Genomic DNA, 23954 nt, shown 5'->3' with positions numbered 1-23954 from the left:
GCAATTAAGCTTTAAAATCACAAAGTCTCCACATTGTTGGTCAGAAGACACTAGAGAAGGTTCTTCTGCCATCAGAACTGCTCACATGGAGACAGGATGGCCAAGAAGTCCCAATTTGGTATAAGATATGTCTATTTTGGACACTGTACTTAGAGGACTAACCCATTTATAGATCTTTTCATTAAACCAATATTACTATTGCATAGTTTTATGAGTGAATAAGAATTTGTGCCCCCCCCATGTATATGACTGTATATTCCTGCATGTGTCTAAGTGCACCTGTGTCATGTAATTCCCTCAAAGTCAGAAGAGGACATTGGATTTCCCTGTAACTGGAGGTACAAATGATTGTTAGCCACCATGTAGGTGCTGGGAATCGAACCTGGGTCCTCTGCAAGAGTAGCCAGTGCTTTTAACCTCTGAGCCATCTCTGCAGCCCTGAGAGTTGAATTTTATAACTTATCCTGAAATGAATATTCTTGAGTTTTCAACCTGTTTAAACTTATCTTCTGGGGACAACTGGTTCAAATGTTATTAAAAGTAGTTGCCCAGGTTTGAATGTATGCATTTTTTTTCCCTGTCTGGATAAAGTAGGGTAGACCCTTCCTTTCTGTCTTGAGTTGCTCAGAAGCAGCCTGGATTTAAAAAATCCACACTTGTTTGTACTTTTCTAAAGAGATCATACCTATGAGAATTTTGCCTATAAGAACATTTTCTTGTGAAGCTCTTTCTCAGACAGCTCTTAAGATCAACCTTGGGAGGAAGGGCGATTCAGTTCATGTCTTCAAAACTATCTGTACAGCAGGCAGACTTGGGACAGGCACGAGGAAGGACAGTTGTCACCCAAACCTCCCCCTACATTGACCACTGCCACTCATCTTCCTTATTTGAGTTCTGAGTCAGAAAAGAAAAAATATTCACAAGTCCTTAGCTCCTCTGAAGTCCTCTGGCTAGTTTAATAAATCAGCAATTGCTTTCTGCCCTATCTCGGAAGATTTGTTTGCCAGCTGTGGAGAATGTGGGTTTTCCCAAACGTTCAGGCGGATGGTGACCTGTGGGATATGCAGGAACTAGAAACAGGAAGTTGCTAACGTTTGATTCAGCACCCCGAGCTTCACGTTAAGAATCTTGTCAAAGTTTTCTCTTGGCAGCAGAGCTGGTTGGAATGTGACGTATTGGTGGGTACGTGTCTCTGTGAGCTGCACCATCAGAACTGTTAAGCGCTTGAATGGTTGTTTATATTTTTTCTTTAATTATATCTAAGTGTCTTGTGACCACTTGTATTTCTTCTTTATGTCTAAGTTTCTTGTTATGTTGGTAGAAAATACTGTATTGTTTCATTATTGTTGCTTTTTAAAAATTTTATTTCTGGGAGTCCCTTTGGCCACCCTGGCCATCAACTCAAAAGAAGGTATCTCCTATCTGGCATTGTTGCTTGTTATGTAGCCTTTAGCTATGCATATGGACTCTTAAAAAATTATATTGGCCCCTTTAATCTTTGATTATACTTTCCTTTTGGGTGTTTAAGGCCATACAGTTGGCCCAGATAAACCAGTTAAGGAAATGCTTCTTCTAATCATGTAGTTATTAAAATTTTTTTAAAATTTTTATTTCTATGAGATGAGAGTTTTGCCTGCATGTATCTAAGTGCACTCCTGGAAGGTTGTTAGCTGCCATGTGGGTGCTGGGAACCAAGCCCAGTTCCTCAGCAGGAGCAGTCAGTGCTCTTAACCACTGAGCAGTCTCTCCAGCCCCTTGTTTGTTTTGTTTTTTTGTTGTTGTTGTTGTTTTTGCAACTGGGTCTGATACAGCTCAGGCTGGTCTAAAACTGGCTGTGTATCCAAGAATAACCTTGAACTCCTGATCCACCACCTGGGTGCTGAAATTATAGGTGTGAGCTATCATGGCAATATTGAATCATCAGTGGTTATTCGTTTTGAGAAGGAAATCTAAAAATACCCCTGGATGGAGGGTATGCATACAACATATTAAATCAGGCACTTCTTACCTACAGGAAATACATAATTGAGCTAATCTGGGCTTTTTGTTGCTCTTTACCTCTCTTGCCCCTATCTGATATGGAATCTTCATGGGGTCACTTATTTAATATAGTGAGAGGATGACCTTTAGGAACCCATGATATTTCTTGGGGATGTTTTGAGATGTTCCTGTATAATGTCATTCATTATTTAAACACGCAGCCTGCATGTGAACTTCATAGGTTAGATAGCAAAGACTTTCCACTGAGCTGTTTCATAGAAGACTCTTCTAGATGACTTCTCTGAGCATGGAGGGCAAGAGGTATGGGAGAGGAGCCACCTGAAGGCTCTGAGGAGGGATGCCACATGAGTTGGGTCATCAGAAACTAGTGGGACAGTGGCTGAAGAAAGGGGGAGCCAGGGTGCCTGAATCACTCAAAGACGGAAGGTGCTGGCAATGGAGTGTGGTGGTCCATGCCTATCACCCCCACACTGGAAAGACTGATGCAAAAGGAATGTGACTTCAAGGCCAGCCTTGGCTACTTGGCAAGGTCCTGTCTCAAAAACAAAAGATGGAAAGTGTTGGGTTAGTGATGAAACAGAAAACAAACGCCAACCAGAGCTTTCCCAACAGCTCTAATAAGAAAGCCAGGGTTTCCGAAATGAAAAACACAGATGTAGGGTTGATGAGATGGCTCAGAGGATAAAGGTGCTTGCAGCCCAGCTGGACAACCCAAGTTCAGTCCCCAGAACTGGCCTAGTGCAAAGGGAGAAGCAATTCTCACAAGATGCCTTCTGACCACCACATGCACACTGCAGAGTGTATGCACATATACATATAAAGCAAATAAATTTAAAAAAAGGAATATGCAGGTGTAGATGAAATGATGTAGACAGTATGGTTGTTCAAGAGCATGGGGTTTGAAGTTAAACCAACCTGAGTTAAGAATCTAAGTCTACCAGAGGGTAGCTGGCAAGACTGGGCAAGCCAACTAACTGCTTTGTGCATCCTGATCTTTGGAGGGCAGTTTCTGGGAATTACCCAGAAGAGACGACGGGAAAAATAGCAGTTGGGGCTCCAGAGGTTGGCACACATGTTCTGTTGGAGTGGCTTGGGGAACACGTGTCCCTTCCTTTCCAATCGGTGTGTATGGGATGACTTTGCTTTGATAGGAAGCTCCCATAATCTAACAACCATCCTGAAAATGGGATCAGGGATGGAACCCATCAAACAATCAACTTCAACATAAAAGCACAAAGGCCTTTGACTTGGCTGTTGAATAGGTGGTGGGAGCTGGTTCAGTGGATTTGTGAGAAAGTTATGAACAAGTCTCCACACCCAGGGCTTCCTCTCCCCACTCAACCCCAGCCTCACAGGGATCTCCATTAGTGATGGAGATCTCCATTAGTGATCTCCACAGCCTGCTTCTCCGGATTCCACCTCCTCCTGCCCCGGATTCCACCTCTTCCTGCCCTTCCTCAGCACCGAATCAGCCCTGTTCTGCTTAGAGAGGCACCAGCATGTCTACTGTTACTTTTGCGAGTTTCTGACATTCTTTGAGACCTTCTAAGATGCATATATGCATTGTCCATGTTCTGTCCTTGGGTACTAACAACTGAACAACTTTGTTAACTACTCTGATGACAGTGTTATAATTTAAATATTTTATTTTTACTTTCTACATGATTGCTTTACCTGACTATATGTAAGTGTGCCATGTGCATACAGTGTCCAAAGAGGCCAGAAGAGGGCATTGGATCCCCTGGAACTGGAGTTATGGACAGTTGTTAGCCACCATGTGGGTGCTAGGAATTGAACCCAGGTCCTCTACAAGATAACCACTGAGCACTCTCTCCAGCCAATGTTGTATTTTTAAGTGTTTTTCTTCCCCATAACTTTATCTCACAAATACTGAATTATTGAAGATTATTTATGAGTAGGTTGGGGGGGGGTTATGTGTATGTGAGCACCGATTTTCTCAGAGGCACTGAGTTCCCTAGGAGCTACATTAACAGGCAATTGTAAGGCACCTGATGTGGGTGCTGGGAACCAAACTTGGGTCTACTGCAAGAGGAATCTGTGTACTCTTAACTGCTGAGCTATCTCTACAGTCCCTTAAAGTTGGTATGAAGGTTTCATCTTTTATTTTTATTTATGAATCTGTATATGTCTCTGTATGCCACATGTGTGGTAGGTGGTGGATGAATCCAGAAAAGTACTCAGATCCCCTAGAGCTGGAGTTACACGTGGCTTCGAGTTGCCTGGTGTAGGTGCTGGGAACCGTACTCAGGTCCTCTGCGTGAACAGTAGTCGCTCTTAATCACCAACCCTCATTATTTCATTCATGCGATTTTTCAGCTCTATTATTCATGTATGTGTCATAAAATACTGAGGCCCTCCTCCCACTCCACCAAAGACAGCCACAGCTGGGGTGAGGACGGCGGTTGTACAGATGTGTCTGGGCTAGAATACAGTTAGACTAGAGGGGCTCTTTACTGTGTCTGCTTTCCCTAAGCATATTTTTGAGAGTCATCTGTATTTATATGTAGTAATACTATTTTCATTGTTGGGTTTCATTTCTTTGTATGAATATTCCATAATTTATCTTTTCTGTTATTGGGTATCTGAAACATTTGCCATTTTTAGTCACAGATAAAGGCAGGTTTTTGTACAGACATTTGTCTTTATTTCACCTCAAATACCTAGCAAGAGAATTGTTAGGTCATGACTTAGTGTTAGCTCTACTTAAAAAACAAACCGACAACTTAACTCATCATTTCCTGCTCTGTTCAGAACTTCACACTCCAGCTGTGCAAGACTTGGTACTCCAGAAATTCAGTGTTTCACTGTAAACACTCTGACATTTTATTGATTTTTAGTTCATAGTTTTTAGGTGGCTTGTAATGTTGAGTGCTTTTCTAATGTCCTGACCTGTCAGTTTATGGGGAAGAGTGTGTTAATATACACACTCTTAGACACACGTGTGAATACTTTCTCTTACTGTGTTAATGTATTTTATTTGTTAGTTTGCTCGTGGTACTGGGGATCGAACCACACCTAGAGCCTTTGTTTTCTTTTTGGTGCTCAGATTGAACCCTGAGCCTTGAGACTGCTAGGCAAGTGCTTAGCCGCTGGGCTACCTCTCAGACTTCGAATCTACAACCTTGACCATGGTAGAAAAGCGCTTGACCACTGAGCTACACCCCCAGCCCAATTCTGATGTATGTTTTAAGAATTTGTGTGTGTGTGTGTGTGTCTGTGTATACAAGCCATAGGATGCCTATGGAGGTCTAAGAACAATTTTATGGAGTTGGCTTTCCCTGGAGATCAAACCAAGCTGCACAGAACATGCTTTTACCCACTGAGCCGTCTCACCAGCCCCCAACTGTGAAATTTTTAATGCCTAATTTTACAAAACATGAGGGTTTTTGTTTTTTTTCAAAGAGTGTAGTTTGTTGCAAAGATCACACTCCATAGGTGTCTGGCATCATTGATAGTTAATACTGCAGTTCAGCAGTCAGTTAATTGTGGAGCCTTGGTCTTAAACCTTCAATGAATGGCCATTTAGAAAGTTGCCTACCTCAGCTTCCTTCAAAGGCAGGGAATCTGAGATACCCGCTCCCATCTTAGACCACAGATGACAGCAGCAGGGACAGCCATTGTTTCCCTTGGTTCTTTGTGAAGCTGACTGTCTCTGACATTGCAGCACCAACCCCCATCACAGAAGAATGCAAAGCAGGGCCATAAACTGGCTTGTTTTGCCATATGGAAATTATGAAAATTGTTACTCGCTGCACGGAACACCTGTGGAAATAAGGTTTTGAATTTGAATGCCTCAAGGCAGATGGCAGAACAGACAGTGCCCCCTCCCCTCCTGTCTTCTGCAGCACGCGTCCAGCTGGTGCTTCTGAGGAAACTCTGGATTTGTGTTTTGGAGACGTGTGGCCTTCAGATGCACCATGGCTAATTTTAAAAGCATCTGCTGCTGTTTGTAGGTCACGAGGACAGAGCCGTATGCTTCCTGCAGTTAGTACAGAGAGTTTTACAAATCTAAGAGCATGGTGGCTCATATCTGTAACCCAAGCCCTGGGAATATCCTGAGTTTGGGGCCAGCCTGGAGTACATAGTTCTAAGCCAACCTGAGCTACATATAGAGACCCTGCTTTAACTAAAAACCTAGGAGCTCAGTTGGTAAAGTAATTGCCTTGCAAGTATGAAGATCTGGGTTTGGTCCCCCGAACCACATGGAAACTGGGGCAGGATGACTCATGCTTACTACCATAGTGACGGAGAGGAAGAGACAGGCAGGGTCCTGGGGGTTCACTGGCCAGCCAGTGTGTCCTTACCGGGGAGCCACCAGCCAGTGTCTGAGGACAGCAACCTAAGGTTGACCTCTGGACTCCACATATGCATGTGCACACAGGTACACTCATGTGTACCTATACATATACCCACATCCACACCCAATCTAGGAGTTCTAGATATTACTTAGAAAAAAGCCTAATTTCTTTGATAGGTTAGTAATGTTTGAAAAAAAATTTCCTTCTGTTAGTCTATGAGATACTTAAAGCTATGTCAGGTTACTTTAAAAATAAGACTTTTTTCATTCTATTTTGATTTTTATATATAGGAATATTTTGCCTGCATGTAAGTGCCCACAGAGGCCAGAGAGGGCATTGGACTCCCTGGAACTGGAGTTACAGACAGTTGTTAGCCACCATATGGGTGCTGGGACCTGAACCCAGGTCCTCTGGAAGAGCAGCCAGTGCTCTTAACTGCTGAGCCATCTCCAGCCCCCAAGCAGGTGGATCTCTGTGAGAGTTAGGCCAGCCTGGTCTACATAGTGAGTTCCAGGGCAGCTGCGGCTACAGGGAGACCCTGTCTCAAAAAGACCAAAAAAAAACCCAACCATTTCTTATCTCACTTCCCCACACTCCCACACTGCCAGATTTGTGTTGCTCCCCACTTTGACCAGAGAGGCTCTTCACAGTGGGAAATTGTCAAGGCAGAGACTCATGACCGGCCCGAGTGCCGAGTATGAGCAAGCACGGGTGAGCCACCTGCATTACCAACCCTTCTGTCTTGAAAAAATTAGATTATATGCTGCTTTAAACACATAGATGGTCTTATTGTCATGGCTCAGGATTATTGAAGGTGTTGAGATATAAAATTCTGGGTCTATAAAATAAGAGGCACCAGACTTCTGTGTTTTGGAGACTGGAGGTTCTGATAAGTTTTCTGGCTGTTAGTTATAGAAATACAGTGAGAGCTATTGATGCGCTTCTATCTAAAGCATGCTATCCTTATTCAATTTTTGCTTCTAATATTTTTAAAAATATTTTTTACTTATTCTTTGACAGTTTCATGTACGTATACAATGTATCTTGATCATCATCTCCCCCCACCCCCTCACCAGGAGCCCACCCCTTATATCCCCCCCCCTTCTTTTTTCAATAACCCGCTGGGTCTGGTCAGTGCTGCCTGCTGGAGTTAATTGATCTTGCTGACTTGACCTTCTGCCGATCTTTTCGAGTAACCATAGCTGTTGTGAGCTCCTGAGTGCAGTGGTCACATCCGGAGGACAGCATCTCACAGCTCTCGTCCTCTGGCTCGTACATTATTTCCCACCCTCTCTTCTGCAATGTTCCCCAGGCCTTGGTGGGGGGTTGATATAGACGACCTGTTTGCTTTCAGTTTTTTGTGGGCAGAGTGCTGGTCAAGCTTGTGGGAACAGTACATGAATTTAGAATGTGAACTTGGCATGTGATATCTGACCCATGAGTACTTGGCATGGCTGAGTTACTGTTTTAGCTGTTCAAAAGACTTTGAGGAAGTGACTCAGGAGGTAAAGTGCTTGCTGTGCAAGCTTAAGCACCTGACCTCAGACCCCCAGCACCCACAAAAAGCCATGGCTGCATGTGCCTGTAATCCCAGCCCTGGGAAGACAGAGATGGGATGATGCCAAAAGTTTGCAGGCCAGCCAGTGTCACCGTACTGGTCGATGTCTCAAAAACAAGAAAATAAGGTAGGGAGGAATTCAGGAAGAACCTGTCATATTCATTGTCTCTGTCTCTCTCTCTTTCTCTAGCTCTCTCATATTTACTTTTATTCTATGTGTATGGATGTTTTGCCTGCATGTATGTAAGCGTACCACATGCATGCAGTGCCTATGGAGACCAGAAGAGGGCGTTTGATCCCCTGGAATTGAAGTTTCAGATGGTTGTTAGCTACCATGTGGTTGCTGGGAACCCATCCCAGGTCCTCTACAAGAGCAGCCAGTGCTCTTAACCACTGAGCCATCTCCCAAATGCCCTCCTCGGGGGGGGGGGCTTATTTTCTTATTCTTGGCTATATTTCAAAGATTAGAGTTATCACTAAGTAATATTTCGTTATGTAATTTGATGAGTTAAATAGGCATTTTCTTCCTATTTACATTATTTGAGGGATAAGATTTTAAAAGTTACTGAGAAACAGATTTTAGGTATTAGGTATCTAGGTTTTAGCTATTAGAAAGATAGCTTTTATCTTGATTTTTGAGGTAAGATCTCCTTACATAGCCAAGGATAGCCTGGAACTTGTGATCCTCCTGCCTCAGCCTCCCAAGTGCTGAGATGACAGGTGTGCCCCTCCACACTCAGCTTAGAAACAAGTACTTCTTATTTCAGAGAATGGTATATGGGACTGGACACTGCCCCGACGACCCGAACTCGGCTGCACGGTTGGGCAGTTGGTCACTGTGCTGGTCTGAGCACGGCTTTACGGTCTCACGGCTATTACCTCAGGGCCCTGGGCACAGTGTTCTCATGACTTCAGAGCCACTTGTCCCTAACTCTAGGGCTGCAGCAGAGGCTTGACGAGAAGGAGTTCTGTGTTGGAGGCTGGACCGAATGTTGTCTGAAGTGGTTTCCCTTTGTTCTGTGCTTGCTGTACATGGGATGAAATACAAGCAAAAGAAACAACTTGTCAACTTGTCAACGTTAGGCGAGTGTTCGACCCCGAGCTACACCCCAGTCTGATACTTCATTAAAAAAATGTATTTATCATGTGTGTGTGTGTGTGTGTGTGGTTACAGTAGTCACGTAGAAGTCAGAGGACAACTTTAAAAAAAAAATTAATTCATTGAGAACTTCATACATGCATATAAGGTGTTTTGATCAATTCCATATCCACTCCCTCCCCTCCAGCTCCTCCCATATCTCCCCTTCTTCTTTTATTCTTAAAAAATTTTTATTGAGAATTTCATACACGCATATAAGGTGTTTTGATCAAATCCATGCCCACTCACTCCCTTCCAACATTCCCACCTCTGAAGAGGTAACCCTAAAATCTTTTAAGGATTAGATACAAACTTCCAAATACTTTTGACGTTTTGGCCTTTGGAACAGAGTATGTCGCTAACAGGCCCAAGGACATTTTGACTTTTAGCCAAGAAACTGGCCACTTTTCTTTGGATCTTTTTACCCTAACTGCCTAGCCAGTTCCTACCTCCTATTCTCATCACACCATCCTCCGAAGAGGTTACCCAGCTTGCGGATAGGGAATCAGGACACAGACTGCTCTGGCTTCTTCCATATGCTGAACAGGGGACACAGGGTGAGGCAACTGGAGTACCCCTTCAGTGGGTTTATCTAAAAGACTCCCAAATTGCACGACTCTTATCTCTAAAGGGAAAAGAGAGTCCTTGAATTGTGAATAGAAGATGTGAAGGAGAAGTAAAGACAAGAGTAATTAGCATCACAAGTTCTAGACAGGGAACTAGAAAAAAGTCAGAACAGGGCACATTTCAAATGTTCATATGAGAGTCCATTGGAATTTCTTGACAAGGCCTTCCAAAAGCATCCCTCTATTTGGTTCCTCCTCGTTTTCCTTTTGTCTGCCAAGACTGGACTCGAAAGTGATGGATTCAGGATTGCTTTCAGGTGTTTTGATAGCTGTTGGAGTGGTTAGAGTCAGTGTCAGTTCCCTCTCAAAGGCTTCTAGCTAGGGGGAAAAAAAATTTTATCCATCGTTTTAGAACAATAGTTGGTTAGGACAATTTTTTTTAAAGTTTATTTTTATGTGTATGAGTGTTTTGTCTGCATGTATGTAAGTCCACCCATGTCATAGAATGCCCATGGAGGTCAGAAGAGGGCATCAGATTCCCTGGAACTGGAGTTATGGACAGTTGTTAGCCACCATGTGGGTGCTGGGAACTGAACCCAGGTCCTTTGCAAGAGCAGCCAGTGCTCTCAACCACTGAGCCAGGTCTCCAGCCCCAAAGGACAACATTTTTGTGGAGCTGATTCTCTCTTCACTAGGGTGGAACTCAGAACATCAGCCTTTGCTGTAAGAGCTTTTCGCACGGCCACCTTGCCAACCTGTTTTCCTATTTAAAGACTGAATAATTTAGTCACTGCTAAGAGACAATTCACTTGCACGTATTGGGTTAGGTTTAAATACCCAAAGGTGACAGGGCTTAGCTATTCTAGTCTGCTCTTCAAAGGCCCTAAGTCTTAAAAATTGAGACTCCATTCTATGAAGTCTCTACAATGTCTCCTTTTGGTGGTGGGGGTGGGGAGGGAGAAGGCAACGTGAAGCTGTAAAAGCAGATAGAAAGATGAAAGGAATTATGAGAAGGAAGGGTTAAGCATGGTCATATTCAGCTGGTTGTAAATTCTTTCTTCATAGCAACGATTGAGTTACGTCAAAAGCAGTTCATTGAAGGACGATTCCGGGGCTTGCTGTTTGAGGTAAAAAAAAAATAAATAAATAACCCACCCAAACAAAAACCGTGGGGCACACCCACTCACTTTCAGGAAGATGTCCGGCTCGTTTAAGGGTTTGATGCAGGTTTAGCAGAACACCAGGGAAGGGCTCATGTCAGCAAGTGGCTGATGCCACTGACAGGGAAGCAGCTCAGCAGAGGTTTGGTTGACTATACTGTGTCTGTTCACAGAGCATCTGCTCTTCAGTCAAGGACCCTCTTTAATTTTTTTTTTATTTTTGTGTTATGTGTATGAGAGTATCACCTGCATGTATGTATGGGCCCCTGTGTCCTGCAGTGCCTGTGGAGGTCAGAAGAGAGTGTCAGATCTCCTGGAACTGGAGTTATAGATGGTTGTTAGCTGCCATATGGGTGCTGGGAATTGAACCCGGGTCTTCTGCAAGAGCAGCCAGTGCTCTTAACTGCTGAGCCATCTCTCCAGCCCCAGGAAGCCTCTTTAATAGGACAGGCATCCTTTGAGCTATGATCACATGTGGAAATTTTGAGTACCTCTGAACAGGCTTTATCTATTTGGGGTGGGGGGTGATGGTGGTGGTGCGGGTGCGGGTGTGTGTGTGTGTGTGTGTGTGTGTGTAGGCCAGAGGTTGATGCTGAATGTCTTCTTCAATCACTCCTTCACCTTATTTATTTACTTATTTATTTAGACAGTAGCCCCAACTGGCCTGGAACTTGCTCTGTAGACCAGGCTAGCCTTGATCTCATGGAGATCCACATACCTCTCTGTTTCTTGAGTGCTGGGATTAAAGATGTCCATTACCATGCCTGTCTCCACCTTATTTTTTGATACAATTTTCTCATGGAACTTGAAAGTTCACCAATTCCGCCAGAATAAGCTGGGAGGTGAGCCCCCAGGATCTGCCTATCTCCAGTCCTAGGATTTCTGTTGCACATCACCAGATCCAGTGGATGCTGGGATCTGAACTCAGGTTCTCCTGTCTGGGGGAGGAGTGTTTTACTGACAGAGCCACCTCCCCAGCCACTGATCAGGCTGTGGGGCTTTCCCCCTTTCCTTCTATTTGAATTAAATTTTCAACAACTGTTCTAAAGTCGGATATATTTATTTCCATTATGAAGCTGAATTTCCTTTCTGATTCATAAATGAAGAACGTGAGGAGATGGTAAGATCGGCACAGAAGGAAAGAGACGGGAGGGAGAGGGAGAGGAAGAGAGGATATCTGCATCTACCTCTTTCTGGGATCCTTAATATAGACACATCTGTTTAAACAGGAGAATTAGTCACATGGAAAACTTGGCTAGACACAATATCTGAAAAGCTCCTGCGATAAGCCGAGCTGGAAAACTCTCCATGTCTGTATGGGCTTTAGACAGGCGTGGTGTGCATCTGTAATCCCAGCATGCCTGATGTGGAAGGCAGGACCTCAAGGCTAGCCTCAGTGACCCAGAGAATTCAAGGCTAATTTAGTCATCTCAAAACCAGCATTTGTAGTGATGTTAACTGTGATAGATAAGCATCTACTTCTTGGATTGAGGCCACAATTTCACTACTATAATGTTTTAAGTTATACTTATTTGTGCGTGCATGTGTGTGGGTGGGTGGGTGGAAGTGTATACAGGCAAAGGGAGGTGTGGGGGTCTGATGTGGTGGTCAGAGGACAACTTGTGACAGTCGGTTTTCTCCTTCCACCATGTGGGTTCCCAGAATTGAGCTCAGGTCACCAGGCTTCGTAGAAAGCACATTGACCCACTAAGCCAGCTCATCTGCTCCTTAAAATTTTAAACACTATTTTTGCCACTGTGAACTGTGTCTCTACAAGCGACTTTGTCCTCTGCCTAAAGATTTCTATGACAAAGCCATTCAGCACCCTGTTCAAAGTTTGGATTTTATCCCTAACTTGACTGTGAGAAACACAGTGGGAGATTTCCATTACAACCCTGATTTCCTCAAAGCAGAGTAGAAATTGGGAACTGGTGACTTTCACCCACTGGAGGCTGAGGGTCTGCTCCCAGGTGTATGACTTGTGCCTTCAATATGCTCCACCGTTGTCTCCCAACAGAGCTTTTTAGATGGACACTTTCTTCATGATGACCCACTGTCCGGCACAGAGAAATGTCAGCTTTTCCTAGGAAAATTGGTAAGTGTGAACTTTTTGAAATTATTTAGGTAACAACTGCAAGTCAGCTATTATGATAAAATAGAAACAGCTGTGTATAAGACAGTACCCAGAGAAATCTATTTTTATATTTAAATTTAATTTTTAAATTTTATTTTATGTGTGTATTTTGCCCACGTGTATGTCAGTGCCCCTGTGTCATGAAATGCCTGAGGAGGCCAGAAGAGGGTGGCCTTCTCTTCACTTTTTACTTTTTGTTTTGAGACAGGGCCTCACAAGTAGTCCAGGCTGGCCCTCCACTTGTTTCATATCTCAGGCAAGACTTGAACTTGAGATGCTCCTGCCTCTGTTTCCCAGGTATTGAGGTCATAGGTCTGCACCACCGGGCCCAGGTTAAATAAGAATTCTGATTTTTTCCTATGCTATAGCTTTTGATCAAAATCCAAAAGTCTTTTCACTTCACGTCACTTCTTTTCTCTTTTCTCTTCATCTCTTTTCTTTCTCTTTCCATTTTTTGGGTTTTTTAATTTTAATTTACGTGTATGAGTGTATTGCCTGCATGTATGTAAGTGCACCCACGTCGTGCAGTGCTCAGGAGGTCGGAATAGGGCATCAGATTCCCTGGAACTGGAATAACGGCTGACCGTTACCTGCCTTTAGGGTGCTGGGAGCCCAACCTGGGTCCTCTGCTGGAGCAGCCAGTGCTCTGAATTGCTGAGTGTCTCTCCGGCCCTTGTTTTTGTTTTATTTTTTATTTTATTTATTTATTTTTGGGGGCGTCTTTTTGAGACAAGGTCTCCTAGTAGCCCCAGCTGTCCTGGAACTCACTATGTAGACCAGGCTGGCCTTGAACTCACAGAGATCCACCTGCCTCTGCCTCCCGAGTGCTGGGATTAAGGGCGTGCGCCACCACACCTGGTGTTTTTGCTTTATTTTTATTTTGAGACGGTCTCCCTGTAGCCCCAGGTGTCCTAGAACTCCCCATGTAGACCAGGCTGGTCTTGAACTCACAGAGATCCGCCTGCCTTTGCCTCCCAAGTGCTGGGATTACAGACATGTGGCACCCTGTCCAGCCACGACTGCTTCTTCCTGACCTCTTTCCCACAAGATCATCGAGCACAGTCATGTACTGTCCACTTTTGACCCTAAAGGAAACATATTGGGAACTATGGGATGGTACTGTTCTTTAGACTGCCAATAACGCTTGGTTTTCTCTTCAGAAGCCGCCTCACCACAGGCCACATAGGAGTGAAGAAGCAAGGACTCCTCGGGCACCCTTGGCCTTGAAACCTAGGCTCCAGTACGCAGCCCTGCTAGGTGAGTACATGTGGTTTTTCCAAGCCACATTACGGTTCTGTCTTAATAAAGACACAGCCTGACTCTTGGCGTTCATTTTAAGGCCAACAGTGGACCTCACCTCTGAGGACCACCTTCAGATGTCTCATGGAACTGTGCTCACCAGTCAGGCCTCACTCATACTTTTATTGAAGTAGTCTTTCCAGCAACAGTTTGGGAGGTAGAATCCAGGTTCCACCCTCATCAGAGAATCTTGCCCTTTGATCCCTAGGTCTGAAATACCTCACACAATATCAAGGAGAGGTCTCAGTTACTCTCACTGTTTTCAGTAAGAAAAACGTGCTGCTTACAATCACGCCCATACTCATTCACTGTCTTAGGTGGAAGGGAGAGTGGGGTTCTGCGAGCTTAAGGTCCTTTGAATCACAGGAGGCACCTCTGGCTCAGTGAGCTTGTGCACACTACAAACAGTAACATTTTTGGTTGCAAGGTTAGGTGGAAATCATTAGTCCAGATTACGTTCATAGTGTAAGTCACTCCTAGCAGTACCAATAGGTCCTTCCCTTTCTTCTGCCCACACATAGGTGGAGAGGGGTTCCATGAGACAGAAAATAATCAGAGGTACATTTGTCTTGCAAGAGCGTTTGGGTATTTGGATATTTGTCTATGGATTTGATCAATAGATACTTGAACATCTACTCCATCCCAGGCACTGTGCTATGTATGATGAAGGACACATCCTGGGGCTGGAAAGATGGCTTAGCAGTTAAGAGCACTGGCTGTCCTTGTAGAAGACCCAGTTTTGAATCCCAAAACCCACATGCTGATAACAACCATCCATAACTCCAGTTCCAGGGGCTCCAACAGCCTCTTCTGTCCTCCTTGGGCATTTCACGGCACAGATACACGTACACACATGCAGGCATAACACTCATATACATAATATAAAAATTAAATACATTTTTTTAAATTAAAAAATAACAAGTCCTAAAATAGCTCAGAGATGAGTCAAGGTCAAGACCTAGGTTCAGAGACATTGGAGAAGATTCCATAGAAGCAGAAGTTAAGTAGACTGGAAAGATGGGATTAATTTGGAGAGGTGAGGAAAGAATTCTGATGGGTGGAATGCTAACAAAACCAGTAATAGAGAAGATGAAAGCTTCACCTGTTTGGAGAGTCAAAGGTAGATTCAGAGGATTTGGTAGAAATCAGTCCAGAGAAGGGAAAGCAGGTTGTGGGTGGACCTGGGAATTGTTCCCCACCAGCCAGGCTAAGGTAAAAGAACTGCATCCTGGGAACTACTCGGAGCAGACAGTACCCGGCACCACCTTGTATAGGGAAGGCAGAGCTGGCATGGTTCTGAAATCACAAAAGGGGTGGGTGATCATCAAGATAAACTTACAAAGGAACCAAAAGTGATTTGTGGGTCATTTGAACTAGACGAGACACCAGAAGACCTGAGCAGTTGAACATTGCTTGTGTCCAGTGCTTTAAGTACTGATTTACTCCTTTTATCCCCTCCACAACCTGATGGTGCAGATGCCAATGCAATTCCCATTTGGTTGCATTTACTTTGGTGGGGCTGAGGATGGAACATGCTGGGAAGTGCTTAACTCCTAGCTACCCCCAGCCCCTGGAACTCCCACTTTAAAGATGAAGAAATAGAGGAACATTAAGTTAAAAATCTGCCTGAGATCATGTATTAATTTCCATATACATAAGTCGAAGGTCTGGGTGGGGAAGGTATCTGCAACCACATAACGTACGTGAGGCCAAGCCAAGATTCGAACTAAAATACTGTGATTGATACCAAGCCCTGTTTTTGTTCTTTTGTTGTTGTTGCTGTTTGTTTTTGTCGTTTTGAGACAGGATCTCCCTGTAGCCCCAGCTGTCCTGGAACTCACCAGGATGGCCTCTGCCTCCCAAGTGCTGGGATTAATGGCATGTGCCACCATGTCTGACTCAAAACCTGTTTATTTTTTTTTTAATTATTTTTATTTTTATTTACCTATGTGTGCTCAGGTGCCTCTGGAGACCACAAGAAAGTGTCAGATAGGGCTGGAGAGATGAACCAGCAGTTAAGAACACTGGCTGTTCTTCTAGAGGACCCGGTTTGGTTCCCAGCACCCACATGGCAGCTAACTGTCCATAACTCCAGTTCCAGGGGATCCAACACCCTCTTCTGGCTTCTGTGGGCCCTGCATGCATGTGGTGCAGTTACATACTTGCAGTCAAAATACTCATACACATAAAATAAAAATAATAAGTAAAATATTTTTTAAAAGGTGTCAGATCCCTTGGAGCTGGAGTTATAGGTGGTTGTGAACTGCCCAATGTAGGTTTTGGGAACTGTCCTCTGAAAAAAAAAAACCAAGAAGTGCCCTTAACCCCTGAGCCATCACTCCAGTCCAAATATCCCCAAAGTAATGACTCTTCTTCTCAGCCTACTCCCAGTACCGCTGTTGATCACGGGTTCTGCTCACAGTGTCTAACACCTTTCCTCCTTAAAGAATAAGAAAAATTGTTCTGAAAGTTCAGAGTTAGTGCTGTAGTCCTTTCAAGCCATCTGGTCTCTCTGCTCACTGACTATTCAACTTTACAGTTGAAACACAGCCAGCTGCCAACAGTATGTGAATGAATGGCCCTGGATATATTCTAATAAAACTTTATTTACAGAGCCAGGATGCCGCTGGATGCTGTGTGCCGGCTGTGGATTGCTGACCTTCTAGTGCTCAGTGGGCAAAAGTTTTCTGTCATTTCACCTCTCAGTTTGTTGTTGCTATAAACATTGAGTATTTCTGCCCTATTTGATTAGGCATTGGGGATTTTAGGATAAAACATTGGTAGAACTGATTGACTTTGGCCTTTTCAGAATTGGTACAATGAATCTCAAGCGAGAAAGAGCTAATTCTGTATTAGCTTTTTAAAAATAGTTTAAGTGTATGTGTGTGTTGCCTGCATGTGTGTTAAGTGTACCCGTGTCATGAAATGCCCGAGGAGGTCAGAAGAGGGCGTTGGATCCCCCAGAACTGGAGTTACTGAATGTTGCTAACTGCCATGTGGGTGCTGGGAATCAAACTGGGTCTTCTACCCGAGCAGCCAGTGCTCATACCTGCTGAGCCATCATTCCAGCCCCATCTTTAATAGAATTTGGATCAGAAGCTCATCTCTGTTTTTCTGTTCTGCAGATGCCTTGAACCTGGACAGTTTTACAGCAATTCTGAGGCTGGAACCCACGTTATTTTCCTGTGTGGCAAACCCAGTCCACGGTCTGTGTAAAAGATCCCAAAAGCGAGAAATAGGAGATGGGGCTTTGGATGTGACAAGGGGACCCAAGTGAGTTGGAGCTTATTCCTGCCTTTTACTAGTCAGATATTATCTGATGTTACCGCTGGTTTGCTGTGGAACTTTCCCATATCATTTCTCCAACTCTCTGAAGATTTACAATTTAGAAGAGAGATATTGCTTTGGCATTTCACAAGATCTGCACTGGGAACGCACTGGGTTTTTACTGCTAAGTTAAGTTAGGTGAAGGATGACCACACCTCTACGTCCGCACACTCCCGGTGACAAGGTTGTATTGCCCTGTATGTCGTGGTTCAATGCTCTTTTGTGCTCTGCCTTTCAAAGTGCACACACCGCTCCTAGGAAAATCTGGAAACTATCGGTGGAAACTGTGAGGACCAACTCCTTCCAGTCAGGTTTCCTTCCACTTTGAATTGCAAAATGTCCTGTTTTCCTTTGTGGCTTTTCTGTCCCTAGTAACTCTCTTTCCCGCTTGGTTTGCTAGGCTAGGGGTGGGGGACTGGGAACTGCGCCAGGGCCTGGGCTCCGCTGATTTGCAGTTTTCCACCTTCAGTAAGTTACTCCACTTGTTCCTGGCAGGTACCCACGCCTCACAGGTAGTGCCGGCCTCAGAACAGAGCTTCCAGGTTGCATCAGGATGAGTGATGACCTACGTGTGGGAGTAAGTATGAAAGGAGATCTCAGCTGCATATCAGAGCTGCCATTGTCGTCCACCCTCTTCCACGGCTGTCCTCTCCCTTCTTTTCTCTTTATAAAAAGTATTATGGGCTGGAGACATAGCTCAGAGGCTCAGAGCACTTGCTGCTCTTGCGGAGGACCCAGGTTCAGTTCCCAGCACTAACAACTGTCCGTAACTCCAGTTCCAGGGGATTTGACACCCCCTTCTGGCCTCTGATGGCATTGTATGACACAGGTGAATCTACATACATGTAGACATCACACTCATACATAGAAGAAACATTTTATGGGCACTGATACCCTGAAACTCAAGGACAGGAGAAATATCCAACTTTGAAGCCAAGAAGTTAGAACATAATTTGGGGACTTTCTACTCCTTGCACAGAACAAGTTCTGGGTCATATGACAAAAGGGGCAGCTTGAAGCATATTGAGCTTTGTGTTATATGTCTTGTTTTAGTACTTATTTATTTTAAATATTTATTTATTTTACGTATATGTGTGTATTGCCTGCATGTAGGTACGTACACCCATGTCGTGCAATGCCTGCAGAGGACAGAAGAGGCTGTTGGGTCCCCTGGTACTGGAGTTACAGACAGTTGTTACAGTTGTTAGCTGCAGTGTGGGTGCTGGGATTTGAACCTGGGTCTGTTGCTAGAACAGCCAGTGTTCTTAACCACTGAGCCATCTCTCCAGCCCCTGTTTTAGTATTTAAATTCTCAATGGAATTTAGAACTATCATGACATTAGAACTTGTTGATCATACTCTGCCTCCAACCATACAACAGTTATCTACTTTCTCTACAGAACTGGTTCTCCTGGATCTCTCATAAAAAGGGAATCAAACATCACCCTGCCTCTTGGGCCTGACAGTTTCAAATCAGCAGTAGGTTTTCAAGGTTTATCCACGTAAAGTGACCAGGTCCTCACTTGTCTATTCATTCACTGATTTATGGGCAGTTGAGTCATTACCACTTTGGGGCATTGGAAATAATGTTTTTGGGAACTCTGGAGCATAAGTTTTGTGTAATCATATTATATATATATATATATATTTGTCTTTTTGAGGCAGGGTTTCCCTGTAGCCCCAGTTAACCTGGAACTCACCATGTAGACCAGGCTGGCCTCGAACTCAGAGATCTGCCTGCCTCTGCCTCCCGAATGCTGGGACTAAAGGTGTGCGCCACCACACCTGGCTGTGTGATCACATTTTAAAATGCTTTTGCATGTAGCCCCATGAGTAGGCTTACTGCCTCATATTATATGCTATGTTGAACTTTTTGAAATGTGCAGGACAGATTCCCATGGCCTGTTCCATGCTCCTCAGCACCATCAGTGTCTGAGGATTCTAATTTCTCCAGATCATCATTCTGATCACAGCCAGCGAGAGGATGCAAAGCAAGGGCCCTCTGGGTTGTGATTTGCATTTCCCTTGAGATTGATGATGCTCATCATTTTTGCATAGGATTTTTAAAACTATTTAAAATTTTTTTATTTTATAAGTGTATTGTCTGGATGCACATAAGTGTGCCCCTGTTGTGCAGGGCCCACAGAGGTCAGAAGACGGTGTCAGATACCCTGCAACTGACATTACAGACAATTGTTAGCCACCACATGGGTTCAGGGAATGGAACCTGAGTCCTCTGCAAGAGCAGCCAGTGCTCTAACCACTGAGAAGTCTCTCCACCCACTTCCATGTGCTTGCTGGTCATTGCATTTCTTCCTTGGGAATAAACTGAGATCCTTGGATCGTTTTAAAAGTGGGTGCACTTTTTTTTCCCAGGACTGAGTTGTATGAGCTGTTTTTATTCCTTCTAAGTGTCTGCATCTGATTTCTTTCTCTTCATTGGCACCTGTCTTACTGAGCAGCTAAGAAGCAGGAAATGAATCCACTTTGCTATTAGCAATTCTTCTAAAGTTTTAATACAGGAAGTTGAACTTAGATGCGCACAGGATGTCTGGTTATTAGTAATTTCCCCTTCATCAGACACCAGTTTTACAAAAAAGGAAGAAGCATCAAAATGAGTTGCGCACTGGGCACTCTGAGGGAAAGCGGTCGTGCACATTAGCCCTCTCCAGGGCCTAAGTAGTGGGTAGTTTCTGCTTTTGCAAAAGAGACACTGGGGTTTAAGGAGTTAAATCACTCACTCAGGATCATGCAGCTAGTAAGTAGCAACATTGGGTTTCAAATTCAGGTTTGTGTACCTTCAAAGGCTCTGGCTTTTCAACAGCCTCTCTTGGTATACTGAATTTAGACACCTTGATTGTAACAGTCACTCGTGGCTATGTTGAAAGTGGTCTGATGGTTAAGAAATGTGTTGCTGTGTACATCTGACAGGATCTCCTTACCCACTCACTGGGATCTATGGCTCAGTTGTTTTGTCTGTGGTCTTGACACCCACTCAGAAATGGAGCTCCCAGAATCGCAGTAGAAACTTCTATAGGGTGCTGCTGGGGGATGTGTGGGTCCCCTGAGAGATCTCAGGGTGTCTTGCTAGCCCTAATCTGTCAGCTGTACTTTATGGCCCAAACCCCAGTGACACCTACAGTCTATAGCTGTCTCCTCACTGGTCCTCTAAACAAATACCCACCCACAAGCCATCCCTTTAGCTCTCTATCCCATCTTTGAGATAACGGTAAGTTCTGACTCTAAGCATCCTCACAAATTTTAAGTGTAAGGGATTAGAATAAATACAAAATTAACATAGGCAGCACCCATAACCATGATCTTCCCAGTAAAGGCAAGGGTGCTGTTTCCCTAACCCCTTGGCTTCAAGCCATGGGTCTCTGTCTCTACAGTCACACGATAAACAACTTGACCTTCTATTCGGGCCTCTCCCGTACTTGGTTACACTGACATTTCTCCCTTTATCTCCCCAAGTTGTCTTGGTTGTTGGTCTCTGTACCTCCGCCAAATCAGACAGGGCATATTGTTACGATAAATCACATAGCCCTGTTGGGGAATTTCTCTGCCCAGAATACTGTGTTTCTCCATTTATCAAAATTCTATTTGGTCGTCAAGGCTGATCTCAAAAACCAACTGTTTCACGAAACTTTCCTCTGGCGACATGAAGTGTCAGCTGTCAGGAATCTCCAGTTCTTGAGGTAGAACTCACTAAGGATCAGGGTTTGGAGATCAGTTCCCTGGGCTACCTTGTTGTGTTCTGGAGAAGTCACTGGCCTTCAGCCCTTCATCAGTTGACTCTTTGACTCCTTTCTTTGAAACCCTAGCAACTTTTTTGAATTGAAATTAATTAGATTTTTCAAAACTTATTTTGGTAGGAGTGCATGTGTCGTGTTCTATGTTGAAGTCAGAGGATTTGATAGAGTGAGTTCTTCCTTTCCACCATGCGGGTCCTGGGGCTCAAACCCAGGTCACCGGGTTGCCGAACACCTTTGCACACTGACTCACTTTGCCTCCCAAATTAGATTATTGAAAAAGTCTTATAGTCCACATTGTAGAACGTACTAGGTAGCCCAGACTGTCTGCAGATTTTTGATCCTCCTGCCTTTGCCTCCTGAGAGCTGGGATTATAGGCATGGACCACCATACCCAACTCAATGCCCCAGGAATTCTGTCTGCTCTTTCCAGCTACATTTTTATTATATTGTAGTCATTAATTTTTTTTGTCTTTTTGACAGGGTCTCCCTGTAGCCCCAGCTGGCCTAGCACTCACTATGTAGACCAGGCTGGCCTCAATCTCAGAGATCTACCTGCCTCTGCCTCCCAAGTGCTGGGACTAAAGGCGTACACCACCACACCTAGCATCATTAATTTTCTCAAATTTTTTATTACATTTATGTGTATGTGTACCTGTGCGTGCGTGCGTGCGTGCGTGTGTGTGTGTGTGTGTGTGTGTGTAGGTCAGAGGGCAACTTACTGGAGTCCTCTCCTACCGTGTATATCCTGGGGCTCAAACAGGTTGTCAAGCGTGGTGGCATGCACCTTTACCTGTTGAGCCATCGTGCCAGTTCCCTTACTTTTCAATCCTGTGTCAGATGAGAACCCTTCTTTGATCACTCGTCAGAGTGTCCCTGACACCCTGCGTAGACATGAGGTGTGGTGGCTGCCCCTTAATATCCATTTTGTAATCGCTGTGGGCTGTAAACGCGAACCGGGAATGGTCAGGTTAGCCACTGCTGTCCTCTCTTCCCTTTGACTTTCCCAAAGACTTGGGGTGTGTTTTCTGCTTCTCCTGGTAGCTACAGTGGAAGCTGGATTCTATCACCATAGGTCATGTGGAAAATAAATCTGAATTTTAGTGATCGTGACAGCGTCTTTGAGTGGGAGAAGGAGTCCTGCAAGATGAGCGTCTCAAGATGAGCGTGGTGTACTGCTTGGGAGCCCAGTTTGGGATGTTCTGGAGAGCGGAACTTGCTCATGGACCAAGTGAACTAGTTGATTAGAAATACTTCTGTCCAGTGAGGAGAGACCGGAGCATGGATTATACTGAGGGATCATGGATGAAGTGTGTTATCTGAGATTCACTTCACGGCAGTGCAGGGGTAGGGTTAGTATGTGGGAAAATAGATCGGCCAGAAATTGATAGTTGTTGAAACCACGTGACTAGTCACAGAAAAGCAAACCCTTCTGCTACTCTGCATCTATTTGAAATGTATTTATCAATTTTCAGCCACATGGGCTAAGCTTTGGAATCCCGCAGACTTGAAGGTGGGCTCCATTTCTTATCCACTGTGTGAACTTGCACAAGTGACCTCCTCTGTTTGAATCTGCTCCTGTCCTCTGTGAAAGGCCACGTTATTTTGCAGGGCCTTTTGAATCGCTAAATACATACATGAAACATGTTCCTATACATACCTGCACATATGTCTCTTTATAGCCAAGTTCTGGCCTGGCAGTTCTCGGAAACAAACCAAGGGGTTCCAGTGTAGAGGAAAACCATGGCTTCTGTGATCCAGTCTCCCTCTTGCCTATGAGCAGTGAGGCCTACCTTTTGCATGGAGCCTCTTCCCAGCATCTCTGGACACCTTCAGGGTGCTAGAACATTCCACTGGCTCTTTAGGCCTCACCAACTTGTGGGTTCCAGGTGAACATTTAAGCTCTTTAGAAACTGTTGAGTTAGGAAGGATGCTTCCACACTCATCCTTCAAATCCTTGTGTGTGTCCACATTGCCAGCGAGCCCTGTCTGCACTACTGCAAACCTCCTGGGGTTCTGCTCCGTGACTTCGGAAGGTCCCTCCCTGTGGCCAGCAATGGACAATGCCACTGGGTGTTCAGTGCCTTTGGGCAGAATGCTCCGCCAGTGTTGTGAGAGGCTCCCTATGAAAATTATCCTTCCGTATTCAGGATGCACAGATGATACAGCTGTGCCAGGCCACAGTGGTCAGTAGCATAGATCCCTGGGTCTAGTATTGCTGCTCCCTTCAGGAGCTCTGTCCGTTTTCTGGATTCTCCTAACTCACTGCCCTTCCCCTCGAGGGTCTGCCCATCTTTCCTCAGTCACGGCTTCCACTGCCGAAACTAAAGATCAAGTAATAGCTTTCTGAGCTCCCTTGCAAAACTGTGAGCTCATTTCTATCCCTGAATATCTAAGAACTAAGATGCACTTGGGAGATGGGGGCAGGAACGGAAAGGATCAAGAGCCTGCAACCAGCCTAAACTGTATGGTGAGACCTTGGTTAAAAACTAAACAGCAAAACTGATTCTCCCATTTTACTCCAGGCTCCGATCGGAACCATGAAAACACTTAGTACATGTCAAGTTCCTGGTTCAGTAGTGAATGCTCACAAAATAGTACCTGTGACTTTGACTAGAGTCAGAAAGGTCAGTGGCATTAAGCTCAGAGGATACCTCATTAGAAGCCAGGAATCCAGAGATGGAAATCTCTTTCCATCTG

At 44.5% G+C, this 23954-nt stretch overlaps 1 protein-coding gene across 1 annotated transcript in view; it reads left to right on the top strand.

The window, feature by feature from the left end:
• Positions 1-23954, top strand: part of Lrmp (lymphoid restricted membrane protein) — a 54827-nt gene that overhangs the window by 1641 nt on the left and 29232 nt on the right. The window contains exons 2-6 of the mRNA XM_029564973.1: positions 10648-10709; positions 12760-12837; positions 14037-14133; positions 17301-17448; positions 17998-18079. Coding sequence (XP_029420833.1) covers positions 18056-18079 — 24 coding nt within the window. The 5' untranslated portion in view covers positions 10648-10709; positions 12760-12837; positions 14037-14133; positions 17301-17448; positions 17998-18055. The remainder of the gene's footprint in view (positions 1-10647; positions 10710-12759; positions 12838-14036; positions 14134-17300; positions 17449-17997; positions 18080-23954) is intronic.

Source organism: Nannospalax galili, unplaced genomic scaffold, assembly GCF_000622305.1.
Source record: "Nannospalax galili isolate Female #2095 unplaced genomic scaffold, S.galili_v1.0 scaffold917, whole genome shotgun sequence".
Classification (NCBI taxonomy): domain Eukaryota; kingdom Metazoa; phylum Chordata; class Mammalia; order Rodentia; family Spalacidae; genus Nannospalax; species Nannospalax galili.
The sequence above is the reverse complement of the archived record's forward strand: the minus strand, read 5'-3'. Positions and strand labels throughout refer to the sequence as shown.